This window comes from Phycodurus eques, chromosome 5, assembly GCF_024500275.1.
Source record: "Phycodurus eques isolate BA_2022a chromosome 5, UOR_Pequ_1.1, whole genome shotgun sequence".
Classification (NCBI taxonomy): Eukaryota; Metazoa; Chordata; class Actinopteri; order Syngnathiformes; family Syngnathidae; genus Phycodurus; species Phycodurus eques.
The window spans coordinates 2,500,301-2,517,968 of record NC_084529.1 but is presented as its reverse complement, the minus strand read 5'-3'; the positions used below and the strand labels follow the sequence as shown (position 1 = coordinate 2,517,968).

The 17,668-nt window shown below is 40.6% G+C and overlaps 1 protein-coding gene across 23 annotated transcripts in view; it reads right to left on the bottom strand.

Annotated features, from left to right (window-relative positions):
- The window catches only part of mical3a (microtubule associated monooxygenase, calponin and LIM domain containing 3a), a 93,400-nt gene that overhangs the window by 55,159 nt on the left and 20,573 nt on the right, over positions 1-17,668 (bottom strand). For all 23 annotated transcript variants that reach the window (XR_009768564.1, XR_009768565.1, XM_061676825.1 and 20 more), the window contains 6 exons: positions 4,701-5,116; positions 3,686-3,893; positions 2,532-2,648; positions 2,341-2,442; positions 800-955; positions 406-506 (listed from right to left, as the gene is read on the bottom strand). Coding sequence is in view for 21 of the 23 variants with exons in the window: in XM_061676825.1 (XP_061532809.1) it covers positions 406-506; positions 800-955; positions 2,341-2,442; positions 2,532-2,648; positions 3,686-3,893; positions 4,701-4,979 (963 nt within the window). In the remaining 2 variants the exon portion in view is untranslated. The remainder of the gene's footprint in view (positions 1-405; positions 507-799; positions 956-2,340; positions 2,443-2,531; positions 2,649-3,685; positions 3,894-4,700; positions 5,117-17,668) is intronic.

The following is a 17,668-nucleotide window of genomic DNA, read 5'->3' as shown; positions in this document are numbered from 1 at the left end:
AGTTATGCTTCCTCTGCTTTTAGGTGGTTGTGCATTTTTACTAAATCCAAATATGATGGGTTATGACCTAAACACCAGCACATAGCCATGACAAATATTCAATAATGTTTGTACAGGAAGGCAGATGAAGTGTTTTTCTGCTTTCCTGTGGAAGACGAAAGAAAATGTCTGTATTGCAAGGGGCACAAAGTAAGTGTTAATTGAGTTGGCAGTTGAGTCCTGGCCACAGTTGGCTTGGTTCGACCATTAGCCTTTAGTAGGGGAAACAGAGAGGACTGAAAGAATGAAACGGTGTCAGCCTGTACGTGCGTGAAGCTACTGTCTACTAGACCACTTTAATTATATTCAACAATTTTCCATCACAAACACAGACAAACACACGCGATCAGCTTTTTGATCACTCACATGCAGAATGACTCCTTTCTCCAACAGGCTTTGTTTTTTGGCAGTCATCACAAAGTAGTGCGTGTCATCCTTGTAGTAGACTATGTTTTCCAGGTCAATACCTAAAAAAGACCAATTGAAAGAAGGACTGTTATATACAAAATACAAAACATTTCCCTATTGCAGCAGCAGACTGCTGCTATGCCTTCACCGGAGGACAAGAGAGGCAATTATGCGACACAGAGCACATAAGCAGAGCTCCGGAACATCGTCATGTCAGCAAAAACTTGGACAAAACTGGTATCAAAGCTTTACAATTGGACTTACAAATTGGGAAGGGTGAGCAGTGAGATGAGAGAAATTCCAAGTTGTTGTGGGCTACTCTACAAAATGGGAAATTTTATACAGTACACACCTGTCGCTTCTCTGAGGTCTTGAAAGAACTTTTGATTAAAGATAAAGGCCACTCCACTGATTTCTTCAACCTTAGCCTCCGCTGTCGTGTTCCTGTTGATGAAGTTTGCCGTGATAGCGATTGCAAGCTTGCCACGAAACTCCTTACGTCGAAACCCTAGTTAGATGACAAAGCAGATCGTTTACAGAGCTGGAATAACCTTACATCAGGTTTTTTTTTTTTTTTTTTTTTTCTTTTTTTTTTTAAATCTGTAGTATATTTGTTATTTCATATCATGAAATGCTTATTAATAATAAACAAATCTAGAGCAAGAAAAATTCAATTATTATTTGAACCCTGTATTAGTCCTACATATACAGTATGTTGCCATTAATTAACTATATTAGACTTTACACCGATCTGATCGGCTTGATCGGTATTGGCTGATAATTAGCATTTCATGCTGATCGGCTGATCAGCGTTAATGTCATAATTCGCCAAGCCGATGAATGACGTCATAGATCGGCTCTGCAAAAGACATTTCCTCCGCGTCGCCATCGTGTACAGTATATTTGAATCTAAAAGCTAGTTTATTTTGAGTCTTGTCGCGTGTCTTTGACATAGTACTTTAAATATCTGAGCACCAATAAACTTATTTAAAAAAAAAAAAAAAAAAAACACGTCTGAGACAGACGACACGTAATGCCTGGATCAGACAAGACAAATTTGGTATTTCAAGATTGCACTATGACAGGCGAGTGCAATAAAATCTTGTATTCTAATAACACCGCATCCCGTCTTTTACGATCACTGGGCTTTATCATGTCAACTTAAACGCGACGGGATACACTCGTTACCATGGCAATGACAACAACAATGGATCGCGCCGTATGTATTATAAGAACAAAATGGGGAAACACGTGTGCTGGTGGTCACCTGTGCTTAGGGGAGGACTTTAATTAAAGGATTGCTTGAGGTATTTTCACATACTTTGAATACGATACGGCTCGCAAGCAGGCAAAAAAAACGTTATATAGCCTAGCAAGCTAGTGCTAGCTCTAACCGTTGTAGGTAAACATTCCAGGGTTCTGTCGAATCATGCTCTAAAGTTTTGGTGTGTGAAGTAATTTGATTACAATAAAGTAATTTAATTATAGTAAGTTAGCACCCATTACTTCTGTCATGTAATGTTGGTTTGACCTGACTGATTAGAATACATGACCTGAATAGAGAATACTTTTGAAGATACTTGTCCACTGTATACTGAGTATGTACAGTAAATGAACAAGTCATTTAAGTCACTCATTGCTCCATCTTGTGATCGGATCGGTGATCGTTTTTTTTTTTTTTTTTTTTTTTTTTTTTAAACTTGGTGATCGGCCCCAAAAAACCTGATCATGTAAAGCCTACACTATATGTAGCATCAAAATGCACAAATCAGGGTTGTGTATCCAATGAGGTCAGAATGTCGATAGCTATTGGACAATGACCCACAATTTTAATTCCTGAGAAAGCATGAATAATGTTTCCATCAAGCCGAAGAAAAAAAAGAGAAGACTCGCCTGGCAACGTGTTTCTTCTGCCGTCAGCTCCAATGATTACGTCAAACTCTAACTCATTGACAGGGTGTGTCCTGGGATGGACCTCGGCCCTCCAGCCTATCCCTGTGAACACACACAATGTGTAATCACAGAGAAATGCAACATCAGGGCAAACTGTAGAAATTGTTCTTTCTTTGGGAAGATTGACTCACTTTCACTCTCCTGGTCCTCAGGAGGTTCAATAAGACCTTTGAACTCTACGTTGACATGGATTTCAATGCCCAGGAGGAGAGCCACTTTGAGCAGCATGAGCTGAAGTTGGCGAATACCTACAAATCAATGACAATGACTTAATCCCTCCTCCAAACAGAGTCAATAAATCACTAATTACAGGCAAATTAGTGAAATACAGTAAAACCCTATTATACGGCGCTTCATGCTTTATTTAATCAGGTAACGCTTTTGAGAACAGTTTCTCAGGGATGCAAACACGATTTTATTAATTTTGATATCACATATATTTTAACCATTTAGGTGCCTTTCGCAGGATCATTTGAGAGTTATGAGCCCAACTATTGATTCAGCCAATCAGAGCGTCGCTATTGTTGTCTCTGCTGCTGATTGGCTGTTGTGTTCAATGTGGAAGCATTTCTTTTCTGCTTAGGTAATGTCAAACAAACTCCCTTCATCTAAGACAAAACAGAAGCTGTACCTGGTCATTTAGGAGAAGGTGAAACTTCTAGATATTGCACAAACTGGGTTACATTATTGTTATGCATCTTACTGGTGGACGGGATTGTAGCAAGGCATTTCTGTTCTGTTGGAATGAGCGCTGATATTTCTAGGTGTCTTTGAACACATCTGTGCTGAGAAAAAAAGAGAGCGTAGTCGCGTGTCTAGTGAGGAGGAGACGAGTAGTTTTGTTTCGTAACTTTCTTGGCGTTTTTGGCTCCGGCTATAGCCCACAGCTGTGTTGTGTTGGTTTACAATAAACGTGACATGAATGGACTAATGTCTCCCGTGATCACTGGAAGATGTTACAATATGCTAAAGGGAGACCAAAGTTACACTGCGGAAGAAAGATTGTGTACCCATTCCTATTGTTTATCGTTTTAAAAAGGAACGCCATATAAACAGTAAGAAGTACAATAAAATATTTATGTGACATTCACCGACACCCATTTCTACTGTGAAATAGGAATGTATGACTGCACAGCTTCGTCATCATCGTTGTTTTCTTTGCCGGTGAGTACAATATACTGTTTTAAACATTGCTCTCTCTCAATATATTATATGGGCTTAATTGTGTTTGTGTTGTTTTAAAAGTGTGTTTAAAGACCTGACCACTGTGTTCTCAGCAACTTACTGATATGATCAATGGCACCGGCACAGAACTTTCCGTAGAACTTCTTGGCCCCAAGGCCCCTGAGGTCCTGAATAGTGAAGGGCCAGAGGTGCAGCACGTTGTTCCTGGAGAAGGCATCCCTCTTCTCCAACAGCACTACTTTGGCGCCCAGAAAGGCAAGCTCGATGGCCGTTCGTAAGCCACATGGTCCGGCCCCGATGATCAGACACTAGTGTCAAAGCAAAAAATAAAAAAACTATACTCAACCATTCTCAACCATGGTGGATATCATTTTGCCTCAGACATGGACATAGACATAAAACAGCATTTCACAGCTTTTGAATGGGTTTTATTAAGCTGGTCTTATTGACAGTCGTTTGGAAAATGTTTTTTAATTGACTGGAAAATTATGTTGTGTTCTCTCTCTCATCAATTTATAATATGCCAATATTATGGTGATTGTCATGGTCTGTGTTTTGGTTTGGGTTGTATTTGATTTTGTTTCATGTTTTCCTGTGTCCCATGTTTTTCATGTCTTCTGTGCTCATTTAGTTATTGTGTCCACCTGTTCTCGTCAACCTTCTACCTTGTGTCGACCAATCAGCTCCTTCCAGCTGCTCGTGTCATGTCGTAGTTGCCTGTAGTTTCATTAGTCATGTCTGGTTTCCAGTCGTAGGTTGATTCAAGTGTTTCTTTGTTACTTGGATTATCAGTTTTGGGACTTTGCTTAATTAGCTTTTTCTATGATCCTTGTTTGCCTTTGATTTGGAATAAAATATCATTTTTGAGACATCTGCCTTGCCTCCCTGCTTCCCTGCACTTGGGTCCTTGCCTTCAAACCCCCCACGTGACAGTCATTGTTTTGATCCTGGGAAGATATCAAACTTCTAATTTCGTTCTTGAGTTTAAAAAAAATGGACATACCCCTGATATTGAGAAAGAATGCCTCGCGATCAAATGGTTTGTTATCGACACATGAAATTGAAACCAAAAACACACATTAGGAACATTTCACAGTTCAAAGTGTGAGAGGTACCTTTGAGTTGGTACACGCACGGCCTTTCTTATACTCCTTTTGGCTGGCCCTCTTGTCTAACTTGGCCCAAAGTGCTTTAGCCTTCCAGTAGTTGAGTTTAGATTTGAGCCTGTGGTAAAAGACCCTGCACTCTCTGGGCTTGACTTCCAGGTGGTCACACAGCTCCTGGAAGGCCTTGAGTGTGCCTTTGCATGTGGTTGCCTGGACAAATTTGTCAAACAGAATATGGGAATGGTTGACCCCTTCTGCTCCAGTTGCACTGACACCTCCATCTCCCATGGTCCAGACTCACACAAGGCTGATAGGGCCCTTCAACCCGTCACAGGGGTCTCTGGGTCCAACCACAGCCTTGTATGAAGTTGTCAGTTTCTCTCTCCAGTGGAAGGTTCTAACTCCCTGCCTCAGGTGTTCTCATTCTGTCAGGGAAAAAAAACAAAAAAAAACCAATGAAATTTCTGATCTGTGGTACTGCATGAGTCAAAATCACATGATGGGGTCATGAAAGGTTGGGAAACAGACTTCGTGAACTTTCCACTAGCCAGATTAATTTAATGAGTAAATCCAATACAAACAGGAACAAAACATCATATTACTAATGCTTTTTGGCAAGCAACCGCATACTAGCATTCTGCATGATGTGATAACTTTGTACTCGATCTCAAGATGGGTGGGAAAAAACTCAGTATGGAAAAAGGTCAAAGGACATCTGTCCATTACACCTACAGGAAGTGATTTGTCAAGAACATAAACCGTTGTTCCCAGCTTGCATCTTCCATTCTTCTGGGAAGACTTTTTATGGTCAGAGGGCACTGACGGACTTTGCTTTGTGTATAAAACCTCAAGGAACCGTCACAACTTAATCAGCTGGCAAGACAAACAATCAATACTAATATTGCGCCACCCCACATATCAAGGTCCTCCTGTTACTGTACATAGACACGACCTTGCAGAAACCCTCTTCTCTGTCTAGAAATGGTAGTACCAGGCACGGGGAGGGCTGTGAACCCAAACAAATGCAAACATGAAACACACAGGCAAGTGTAGAAGCCCAAGTGTGGTACAGATTGGGACACAGACAGTCACCTACCCACAAATAAAGTACAGAATCCACTGTGTTAGCTTTTGTGTTACCCGCTATGACATGCACATCTCCTTGTTTCACCCGCAAGAAGCAGCCATGATGCATATACTCTGCTCTCATGACAAGTATAGGGATGGGAATTACTAAGATTTTTACGATTATGATTCCATTTTCAATATTGCTTAACGATTCGATTCTTTATCGATTCTCAAATTTGTAGTTTGGGGGACAAAAAACCTCCAGAGGACTTTAAATAGATGAAAGAATAATAAATTAATAAAATAAAACGCCCGCTAGATATTATATCTAGGCTTCTCGTTATATCTAAACGCTATAATCGAAGAAAAACGACTATTACGTGGGTAGTGCTTGCAAGTCGCTGCATTGGAAATGCATGCTGTAGCATCCTACATCCCACAGCGAGCGTGTGACTTGTTTAATAATACTCCATTTGGAGTTTACTATAAAAGTAAACGCACAACAAAAATAATTACACAGATTGTATGTTTAAATACAAAACATTGTTTTAGAAATCCACTAGCTTAATGCTAACACTCAATGGAAAAAACTATTGACAGGCTAGCTAAATTAGCATTCATGGGTGGGATTTACCTTCAATTAATGAATATCCACACACAAATGCCACAGGTAATATAACAATACTCACAGGGATATAGTCTTTCTAATCTGTGCAAAACAAGTTCAATAAAGTTCTATCGCGACGTTCTTCTATTCTTTTTGTAAACTCACAGAAACATTTAGCTTCATGCATGCATCACACCATACTGCCCCTAAGAGGCAGGGTGTATTTAGCGTTACACCGGGAAAATTTGCACGCGTTTACTGCTGCTCTTGGTGGTAATCTGGCACCCTTACTCAGAATAGTTAGTGTGATGTAGCATTTTATATCACTTGAGGCCATTTGTAAAGTAAGTATCTACTGATCCATGCGATGCGTACGCCGCATAAAATATGCTTTGACATCATCGGTTCAAATCGAATCAATTAGGGGATCCCAAGAAAATTCAGCTAATGATACAGTTCCCACTGATTCTGGCTACCCATTATGGATGAGCACGGCAGAAAGTACTGAATTATTCGAATGAATTCTTTCAGCTCAGCAACCGAACATCCTTCCGCGTCCCCTTACGTCTAGCTAGGCTTTCGCTGGCCGGCGTGACGTTTCTGCATTTCACCGCGGTGGACAGCATCGCCGACACCAGCCCCCGCCACCCGGGCTTCCTGCTCGCTCACCTTACGGTTATTGTCATCGGATTAGTGGAAAGCATCTTTGAGTGTCTTGAGAAGCGCTATATGTTTAATGTATTATTATTATGAAATAAAAAGCTTTAATAATCACATTAGAGAGAGAGAGGGAATGATATATATGTTTACACATATACATTTATTATTAATTTACATTTATTTTAAATGTGTGCTTGTTTTCATGTTCTTGACTGACTAAACATTAGTGACCGACTAGCCATTAGTTGAAGAAACGGCTGCTAGTGAAAGCTATCACGTTCACTGCGTAGTAGGTCGTTCCTTGCGCAAACGAATCACTCATCGTACTAGCACATCGGTCCTCAGCGGATCACAAACAAAGAAGTTCAACGAACGAAATCACTCGTGTCTAACGGGTCACGATCGATAAGTTCAACGAACGAATCACTCGAGTTCTCCAGTACATTCAGTTCACTTAAGTGCCTCCCCGCCTTCACGGCGCTACCTGACGCTGGCTGCTCATTGGTCATTCGCCGAAGATTCAGAAGCAGGTGACAGAATGCTTCAGCAGTTCCATTTCCGCGGCCAACCAAAAAGAACGAATCATTTCATAAACTGATTCAGTTGAGTTCATTCACTAAAAAAAGATTTGTTCTTCTCAACGAAATGTTCGCAAACGAAACACTAATACCCATCCCTAGATAGGAATGTCTTGCTGGGATCTTTCTTACAAAAGCACAATCAGTGTCGCCCCGTTAGCAACTATTCTGAGTTCTGACCACTCTAATGACTTTTTTAAAAATAATAATAATTTTTAAAGTGATGAGCGACTTTAATTCTTGCGAAGAAAGAGCAGAATCAATGCTGTTCCATATGACAAGACGCCCGGTGGAAGGCAATCATGGAGTCAATCACGTTGAACATTGCCAAAGACATGGTGGTGGTATTATTTTATATGTTGCAAAAGCACAGAGTTATCAATATGTTGGAAACAATTGAACTGAGATATGTCCTCCCAAAGCCTCAAATATTTTGTCAAGGTCGCTTTGCCTCACTTGTACAACTCTTCATGAGAAAAGAGTGCGAGAGAGCTGGAGGGGGGTGCAGCGTTCCTGTTTTGACCGCAAACATTTAACAGCCAAGCCAATAAAGGCTCATTTTATTATGTTAAATTGTTGAACATTTAAAATGTTAACTTATTAGGGATCATGTGTTTGACAAAATTGATGGGAAGCACTTCCACATTATCCATTAAGAAAAAAAATATGTATATATAAAAGTTTCAAAGCGTGGTTGGTATCAGGAGAAATAAAGCAAATCACAGAAGGAAAAAAACGATAATTAAGCTGTAAGCGAATAGGAAGAAAAATCTATTAAAATTTGTTCAATTTTAGTGAAAAAATATCCGATTTTATTTTAAGGGCATTGCCCAGAACCTACGTAACAGCTTGCGTGACCATTAAATAGTGGACTTTACTCACCATTAGTTTGTAAAGGATATCATGGAGAAAATTAAGGTGAAGGAAATCTGGTAACAGTGACGACGATTGAATGCAAAACATAACAGTTGAATAATGAGCTTTCATGTGAGTAATGTCTCCATTGTACAAACTCATCTGGGCAACAAGGCAGAAATTCACCTTTATAGATTGACATTAACAATGGCTCAACAATTTGGATCATTTTATAGGGTTCCCAATATAACCGTTAGCAATTTAGAGTGTGGAAATATCATCCTAAAAACCTACACATGGAAAATACATACAGTACATCTATTTAGATATTAAAGATAATCTTGACAATTGCCATTACCTTACTTATAAATACATTTTAATAAATATTTGAAGTCTAAGATTATTTTGAACTAATTGTACTTATGCACAGCCAAAATTCTGAATGTTTGAATTCTTGCATCACATGTGGAATCAATTTTGGGTACAACTGTGAGCGAATGGGTAAGAACGAGGGCCGCGACAGAAAGGCACAAGTTTCAATTCCCCCAACATAAGGTACCTAACCACAAGGCACTGTAAAGCTGCCCACAGGTCCAGTTGACCACTAAAGGTGTGTTTGATAATGTACAGTAGGTAGTGAGTCTGTAATTTTAAAAAGCAACAATTATTAATGCATTTGTATCAAGCCATCTATCAATTTTATAAAACCGCTGGGAGCTTACCCTGTTCAGGGACACGGTGAGCTGGAGCCTATGCAATCTGAGTTTGGGCGAAAGACAAGACTACAACCTAGACTGGTCGCCAGTCACTCACAGGGCACATTTGTATATAGTACATTAACTCAACGTAATGAAAAACCAAAAAGGTCAAATTTAAAATCTTACCACCTGAAATCCTGATCATGTGATGCAAGATAAAGAGGAAAAAGTTTAAAATTAAACTGCCACTCATAGGGTACTAATCAAGAAATGCTGACAGAATAAAGGTGGCGGTGCAGTATGTACTGTAAATTAAAATGCAAGTTGTTTTCATATACCCTTACTTAAGTGCACTTTTTTGACTCAAATTTGGGATTAATCCAATGGTATATGTCTTAATCATTGTGTAAAACAACCTGACAATTCAGTGGGGCCACAAACAATTCTCTTTGTGTGCTGTTTTTGTGACCACAACCATAAATGTAATGAGTGTGTTTATGACACAGTTGTGTGAGAACAAGCAGTAAAGCCTACACTTAAACAGAAGCAGCTGTAGAATGCAATATAATGCTGACATATGTGGTATGACATCTCCCTAAAGTCCAGTGACTGCCAATATTTAGAAATATGTGGATAAAGTCTAAATATAGTCACCTAATATAAGAATTTGAGTACAACACAATGTGTCCAGCAGATAAGACTGTAGACTTGTTTCATTTCACTCAACAAAAACAGTTTGCAACAACTGTTACAAAGATCACAATAAAGGAGTGATGAAAAAAGGGAACTCAGTATCAGAGCAAAAAAAAAAAAAAAAAAAAAAAAAAAAAAAAAAAAACGACATCTGGAATATTAGCTAACTGACATTTTTTTTTTTTTTTTTAAATTTGCAGTTTGATAACTGCAAAAGTACTGCCTAAAAAGTTGTAGTCATGTAAGAACCAACATTCAATGAACTTTACATGACCATTCATTGTGTTCAAAGATAGTATACAGCAGGCATCTTTAAAAGGCTATAGTTGATAGTTGTAATACAAAACAGACTGACCAATTTTATAAAATCATATCAACAGTGGAAAGAAATATTTTTTGGGGTGGGGGGGGGGGGGGGGATATGTACTCGTAACATAGCAAAAAAGAAACTGAAAACTGGCTATTATGGATTATCTGCTTCTTCTGGTCAATCAAAATACAGAATATGCCAATTAAAAATACATTATACATTAATCTAGAAAAAAAAGGTTAAAATAATAATAATAAAAATATTATGGAAAGGTTATATACATGTAAAGATGTACTATAATATGGTAACATGTACTGCCTTTTTTGCACCTTGACCGGTTAGCATAGCATTAAAGCAGAAGACCAAAAATAGCAGCTAGATTCATAGCATCTGCCTACAGTCCAGGGGTGTCCAAACTTTTTCCTCCGAGGGCCGCATGCAGATATACTGAAGGATGCAAGGGCCACATTGGTAAACTGTAATTTATTGAACAAGCTAAAACCAATACAAAAATTAAAGTGTGCTTTTTTTTTTTTTTTTTGTTACTAATGACATTATGTCATGGTTTAGTCTAAAAATAAATCCCAAGAGTAGGCCAGTGGGCCACATATTTCAGTACACCACTTTCAAACAATTATATATAAAGGTAAAGTTAGTCTGGGTATAAAAATTATTTAACAAAAATATATATCATCATTGAGGGATACATTTGAAATAAAGGTGTTAATATGACAAACACCAGATTGCAATGAAGGTTTAGGATTGCACTCTAAAATCACAACTGTAGTAATTAGACTTCACACCAATCTGATCAGTATCAGCCGATAATTAGCATTTTATGCTAATCGGCTTTAATGCCATAATTTGCCGATCCGATCAATGACTCCGCAAAAGACATTTACTCCGCATCGCCATCGTGCACAGTACATTTGTATCCAAACGCTAGTTTATTTTTAGCCTTGTTACATGTCTTTTGACGTAGTACTGTAAATATCTGACCACCAATAAAGTTATTTTTTTTAAAAACATGTCGCACACCACGTAATTCCTGCATCAGACTACAAGACAAATTTGGTCTTTCATGATAGCACGATGTCAGACTACTGCAATAAAATCTCATCTTCCGATAACCCCGCGTCCCATTTTTTACGATCATTGGGCTTCATCTTGTCAACTCAAACACGACCAGATATACTCATTACCATGGCAATGACAACAACAATGGATCGCGCTGTGTGTTTATAAGAATAAAATGAAGAAAAACGTGTTTTGGTGGTCACCGGTGCTCGGGAGAGGACGTTCGTTTAAGGCTTGCTTGAGGTATGTTCACGCACTTCTAATACGATACTTCTCGCAAGCAGCCAACCAAACGTTTTGTATCCTAGCAAGCTAGTGCTAGCACTAACGGTTGTAAGCGAACATGCAGGCGTTCTGTTGAATCATGCTCTAAAGGTTTGGTGTGTTTGAAGTAATTTAATAACAACAAAGTAATTTAATTAAAGTTAGCACCCATTATTTCTGTTATGCAATGTTGGTTTGACCTGACTGATTAGAATACATGATCTGACTAGAGCAGTGATTGCCAACCTTTATGGAGCCAAGGCACATATTTTACAATTGAAAAATCCCACGGCACACCAACAGACAAAAATGTCACAAAAGGTGGATACATTAATTACTTGATGTACTTCTTGCCATCTAATAGAATACTGTCGAGACCTTCAGGACCTGAAGTGGGCGAACAACATCAATTCCGTCCTCAAAAAGGCCCAGCAGAGGATGTACTTCCTGCGGCTTCTGAGAAAGCACGGCCTGCCACCGGAGCTGCTGAGACAGTTCTACACAGCGGTCATCGAATCGGTCCTGTGTTCTTCCATCACAGTCTGGTTTGGTGCTGCTACAAAAAAGGACAAACTCCGACTGCAACGGACAATCAAAACTGCTGAAAGGATTGTCGGTACCCCCCTACCCACCATTGAGGACTTGCACGCTGCCAGAACTAAGACAAGGGCGTGCAAAATCCTCTCGGACCGTCTGCACCCCGGTCACCAGCTCTTCCAGCTCCTTCCCTCAGGTAGGCGCTACCGATCAACGCAAACTAGAACTAGTAGACATTCCGACAGCTTCTTCCCTCTTGCGATCAACCTCTTAAACACCTAACCTATAATTCCATTACAACAAGCTGGCAATTTTTTGACTTGAGTTCGTTGTCACATTTCTGTGGGGCCAATTATGTATGACTCGTGCACTCACTGTAGTTGTCTCGCCATGCTGCACTATTTGCATATACTGGCCACTCATGCCAGAGTAGCATCTGCTCCATTTGCACACTGATTGAGGAGTATCTGTAACATTTGCACAACCAACATTGTCCCAGATGATCGCACTACTCGTCACTTTAAACCGCATACACTCCTTGAAGTCTCAGCGCCCTTTGCACAACGGTCATTGCACCGGACTATTGCAATATTAGTCGTTCGAACTGCTCTAAGTGCTAGAGGACTCTGCATCTTTTTGCACAATTGTTTTTTGTCAATGTCTTTATGTCCCCAAAGTGTTCTGTAAATTGACTGTCTGTTGTACTAGAGCGGCTCCAACTACCGGAGACAAATTCCTTGTGTGTTTTGGACATACTTGGCAAACAAAGATGATTCTGATTCATTTGTTCTGTCTGTCACTATGCCTCACTGGCATAAATAGATGAACAACGATACATTATTTATTGTAAATATTTTTTGTGCAATTAAGTACAGTATATACAGTAAATGTACAAGTCATTTAAATAGACACATTGCTCCATCTTGTGATCGGATCGTTTTTTTAAACTCGCTGAACTGTGATCGGCCCCAAAAATCCTGATCGTGTAAAGCCTAGTAGTAATAATGCACTAAACTGTTTACTCGCCACCAGTTTTAAAATAGCTGGGATGTCTGGACTTACTGTGTGCACTGGCGTGTATCCTTAAATGGCATTGTGTCCTGCCTGGCTGATGCTCTGAGGGCACCATGAGGATGAAGTGTTCTATCGTGACTCCTCTCCTTCGCCCCTCAACTAACAGTAGAATTGAAAGAGGAAAATACTTAACACTGGATACCTTTAACAAAAGGGGATCTAGTAGCAGAGAATTAAGGACATGAAATTTGTTCAAGGCTACACCCAGTTGTTAGTACAAGTAATAGTTGAACTATTAATACAAAGCTTGGGTGTGGTTTATTTATACACCACATTACTTGTAGTAGGTAAACTTGGTAAAAAAAAAAAAAAATAGGCATCTTCTTTGTCTAACGACAACATTTAAAGGCATGCAGCATTGTGACAATTGCTGGCACTCTCTTCGTCAAACCCCATTCATTTATTCTGCACGAATAAGTTATTGTGCACATTTTTTAAATTACAATTTCCAAGAGGAAATAAACATGACGTTTACACACACTGTAACATTTCAGTGTTTACACACCAGTGTAGGGTTGGGTAAAACTATCGATTCATCAATGCATTGCAATTCTCCGCCCTGCATATCAGTATCGATTCAGCAAATACTCCGAATTGATTCACCTTCTGGTGTTTTTCGTGTGATTCGCGTTGTGTTTGATTTTACATTTTGTTATTTTGTTTTTATTTAAATAAGAGATTGTATTTTTATTGAAAAGTTTTAATCTGTAATAAATTGTTAGTTTAAATTTTATACTTCCCAAGAGGAAATTAACATTAAGTTTACATTCACTTTAAAAAATGTGATGTGACATTTTTAAAGGGCATAAAAATCTAATCAATCAAAATTGTCAAAATGTACTCTTATTTGTGTATTTCTACTTCTTACTGATATTTGAGCATCGATATTAGATCGAACTGCAACCTAAAGAATCTAAATTGAATCAAATCATGAAGTTCTTATCAATTCCCGGTCCTAGTAATAGCGTACCATATCCGAGAGTAGGAGTTGTCAATAGCTCAGCAGCTATCTTATCTTTCTATTCTGTGATAAAGCGTGAGCACAGTATTGTTACAAGATTAGTGATAGCATTGGCAGCTAACTGAGGTATTATGCGAGATAGATAGATAAATAATCAAACCGGAGGGAAATTCCAGAGCATAGATTACACTTGGCCAATAATCATAATCATCTTTATTTGCCCAATATGTAAAAACACACAAGGAATTTGTCTAAGGTCGTTTGGAGCCGCTCTTGTACGACAACACAGTCAATTGACAATTCTTTTGAGACATAAAAAAAACACAGTCACTGAGCAATAAAAGGTTACCAGTAATGTGGCAATGCCAGTACAATTTTATATATATATATATATATATATATATATATATATATATATATAAAATTCTTTTTTCTTTTTTTTTTTTTTTGGACAATTGTGCAAAAAGATGCAGAGTCCTCTAGCAATTAGAGTGGTTTGAAATGGCTAATAGAACAATAGTCCGCTGCAATGACCGTTGTGCAAAGGGAGCAGAGACTTCAAGAAATTGATGCAATTTTAGTGACGAGTAGTGCGATAATCTGGGACAATGTCGATTGTGCAAATGTTGCAGATGCTACTCAAGCACGAGTGGCCAGTATTGGTCACCAACAGATATGCAAATCGTGCAGAGTGGCGAGACTATTACAGTGAGTGCGCGAGTAATGTATAATTGGTCCAACAGAGATGTGACAACAAACTCAAGACAAAATTGGCAGCATGTTGCAATGGAGTTGTAAGTTAACGGTTTAAGAAGGTAATGGCGAGAGAGAAGAAGCTGTCTTGCTTGTTTTAGTTTGCATTGTTTGGTAGGGCCTGCCTGAGGGAAGGAGCTGGAAGAGGTGGCGATCAGGATGTGGAGGGTGCAGGAGGATTTTGCATGCTCTTGTTTTAGTTCTGGCAGCGTGCAAGTCCTCAAGGGTGGGTAGGGGGCTACCGACAATCTTTTCTGCAGTTTTGATTGTCCATTGTAATCGGAGTTTGTCCTTTTTTGGAGCAGCACCAAACTAAACTGTCTCCAACTACCGGAGACAAATTCCTTGTGTGTTTTGGACATACTTGGCAAATAAAGGTGATTCTGATTCTGATCAGACTGTGATGGAAGAACACAGGACTAATTGGATGACTGCTGCGTAGAACTGCCTCAACAGCTCATGTGGCAGGCCGTGCTTCCTCAGAAGCTGCAGGAAGTACATCCTCTGCTGGGCCTTTTTGAGGATGGCGTTGATTTTGATCTCTGACTTCAGGTTCTGCGAGACTGTAATTCCCAGGAACTTGAAGGTCTCGACGGTTGACACAGGGCAGTTGACAGCGTGAGGGGCAGCTGTGGCGAAGGATGCCTCCTGAAGTCCACTATCATCTCTAGTCTTGAGCGTGTTCAGCTCCAAGTTGTGTCGGCCACAGCACAGCTCCACTTCCTGTCAATACACAGACTCGTCACAGTGTTTGATTAGGCCGATGACTGTGGTGTCGTCTGCAAACTTCAGGAGTTTGACAGACGGGTGCAGTCGTTCGTGTAGATAGAGAAGAGCAGCGGAGAGAGGACACAACCTTTAGGCGCTCCAGTGCTGGTGGGGCGTGTAGATGAGGTGGTGTCCCCCAGCCTCACATGCTGTGTCCTGCATGTCAGGAAACTGTAAATCCACTGGCAGATGGCAGGCGAGATTCTGAGCTGGAGAAGCTTGGAGTAGAGGAGTTCGGGGATGATGGTGTTGAACGTAGAGCTGAAATCCACCAACAGGATCCTCGCATAGGTCACCGCGCTGTCGAGGTGTTCTAGGATGAAGTGCAGTACCATGATGATGGCGTCATCCGCAGACCTGTTTGCTTGGTAGGCAAACTGCAGGGGGTCTAGCAGGGGACGTGTAACACGCTTGAGGTGGTCCAGCACGAGGCATTCAAAGGACTTCATGACCACAGATGTCAGGGCGACAGGCCTGTAGTCATTCAGACCCAAGATTGCAGGTTTCTTGGGGACTGGGATGATGGTGGAGCCTTTAAAACAGGATGGTACCTCGCACAGTTTCAGAGATCTATTTATGATCTGTGTGAAGACTGGAGCAAGCTGGTCCGCACAGACTTTGAGGCAGGATGGGGACACAAGGTTTGGGCCTGCCGCTTTGTTGATCTTTTGTTGTTTGAAGATGCGTCTCACCTTCTGTCTGATGGACCATAGATGATGAAATCCCTAAATTCCTTGCAATTGTATGTTGAAGAACATTGTACTTACACTGTTCGACTATTTTCTTACACACTTGTTCACAGTCATCCCCGGGATCTCCTCCCGGCGGGACGTGCCCACAACACCTCACAGGGGAGGTGTCCGGGAGGCATCCGAATCAGATGCCCCAGCCACCTCATCTGGCTCCTCTCAATGTGGAGAAGCAGCGGCACTACTCTGAGACCCTCCCGAATGACCAAGCTTCTCACCCTCTCTCTTAGGGAGAGCCCGGACACCCTGCGGAGGAAACTCATTTCGGCCGCTTGTATCCGGGATACTTTTCTTTTGGTCACGACCCACAGCTCGTGACCATAGATGAGGGTAGGAACATAGATCGACCGGTAAATTGAGAGCTTCGCCTTTCGGCTTAGCTCCTTCTTTACCACAACGGACCGATACAAAGTCAGCATCACTGCAGACGCTGCACCGATCCACCTGTCGATCTCCCGTTCCATTCTTCCCTCACTCGACATGTAGACTGGTTGGGCGAACTCCCATGCACCCTCGAGGATCCTGCCGAGGGTGTAGAGCTGCTCCACTGTTCCACGGCCAGGACGAAAACCACTCTGCTCCTCCTGAATCTGAGTCGACTTCCAGACAGACCCTCCTCTCCTGCACACCTGAATAGACCTGACCAGAGAGGCTGAGGAGTGTGAACTACCCTCTAGTTGGAACACACCCTCCGGTCCCACTTCTTAAAAAGGGGGACCAGCACCCCAGTCTGCCAATCCATCTGGGACAGTGCCTCTGGATTGGCAGACTGGGTTGGTGGTAGTCCCCTTTTTTAAGAAGGGGGTCCCGGAGGGTGTGTTCCAACTACAGGAGGATCACACTCCTCAGTCTCCATGGGAAGGTCTATTCAGGGGTGCTGGAGAAGAGATGAGCTCCGCCTCAGAACTGTGAGGCAGATTTCCCAACCAGTCGTCCACCGTGCTGTCAGTTTTTGACATAATTTTAAAAATATAGAAATTCAAACAAATTATTCTGGAAGTGCAATTCTATGGGTTGGCAGCTCTGCAGTCGTAGCCATAAATGCAATTATACTAATTGCCACAGTTTTATAACTAATAAATGGCAGGTTTAATGTATTTCTACATTTTAATTATAATTGATGTATAGTGCTTTGAGTTGCATGTTTTGTTTGGAAATCATTTACAAATAAAGTTTCCTTACGGATTGATAATTTCTTCTGGTGTTTTGGAGTTCCCTTTTTGGCCTTGGGTTCCTCATTTTCATTTTTTGGTTTCGGTGAAGAATTTTCATTTCACTGCATCATTCCAAAATAGTGATTTCTCCTCTTGTTTCAGACATCCATC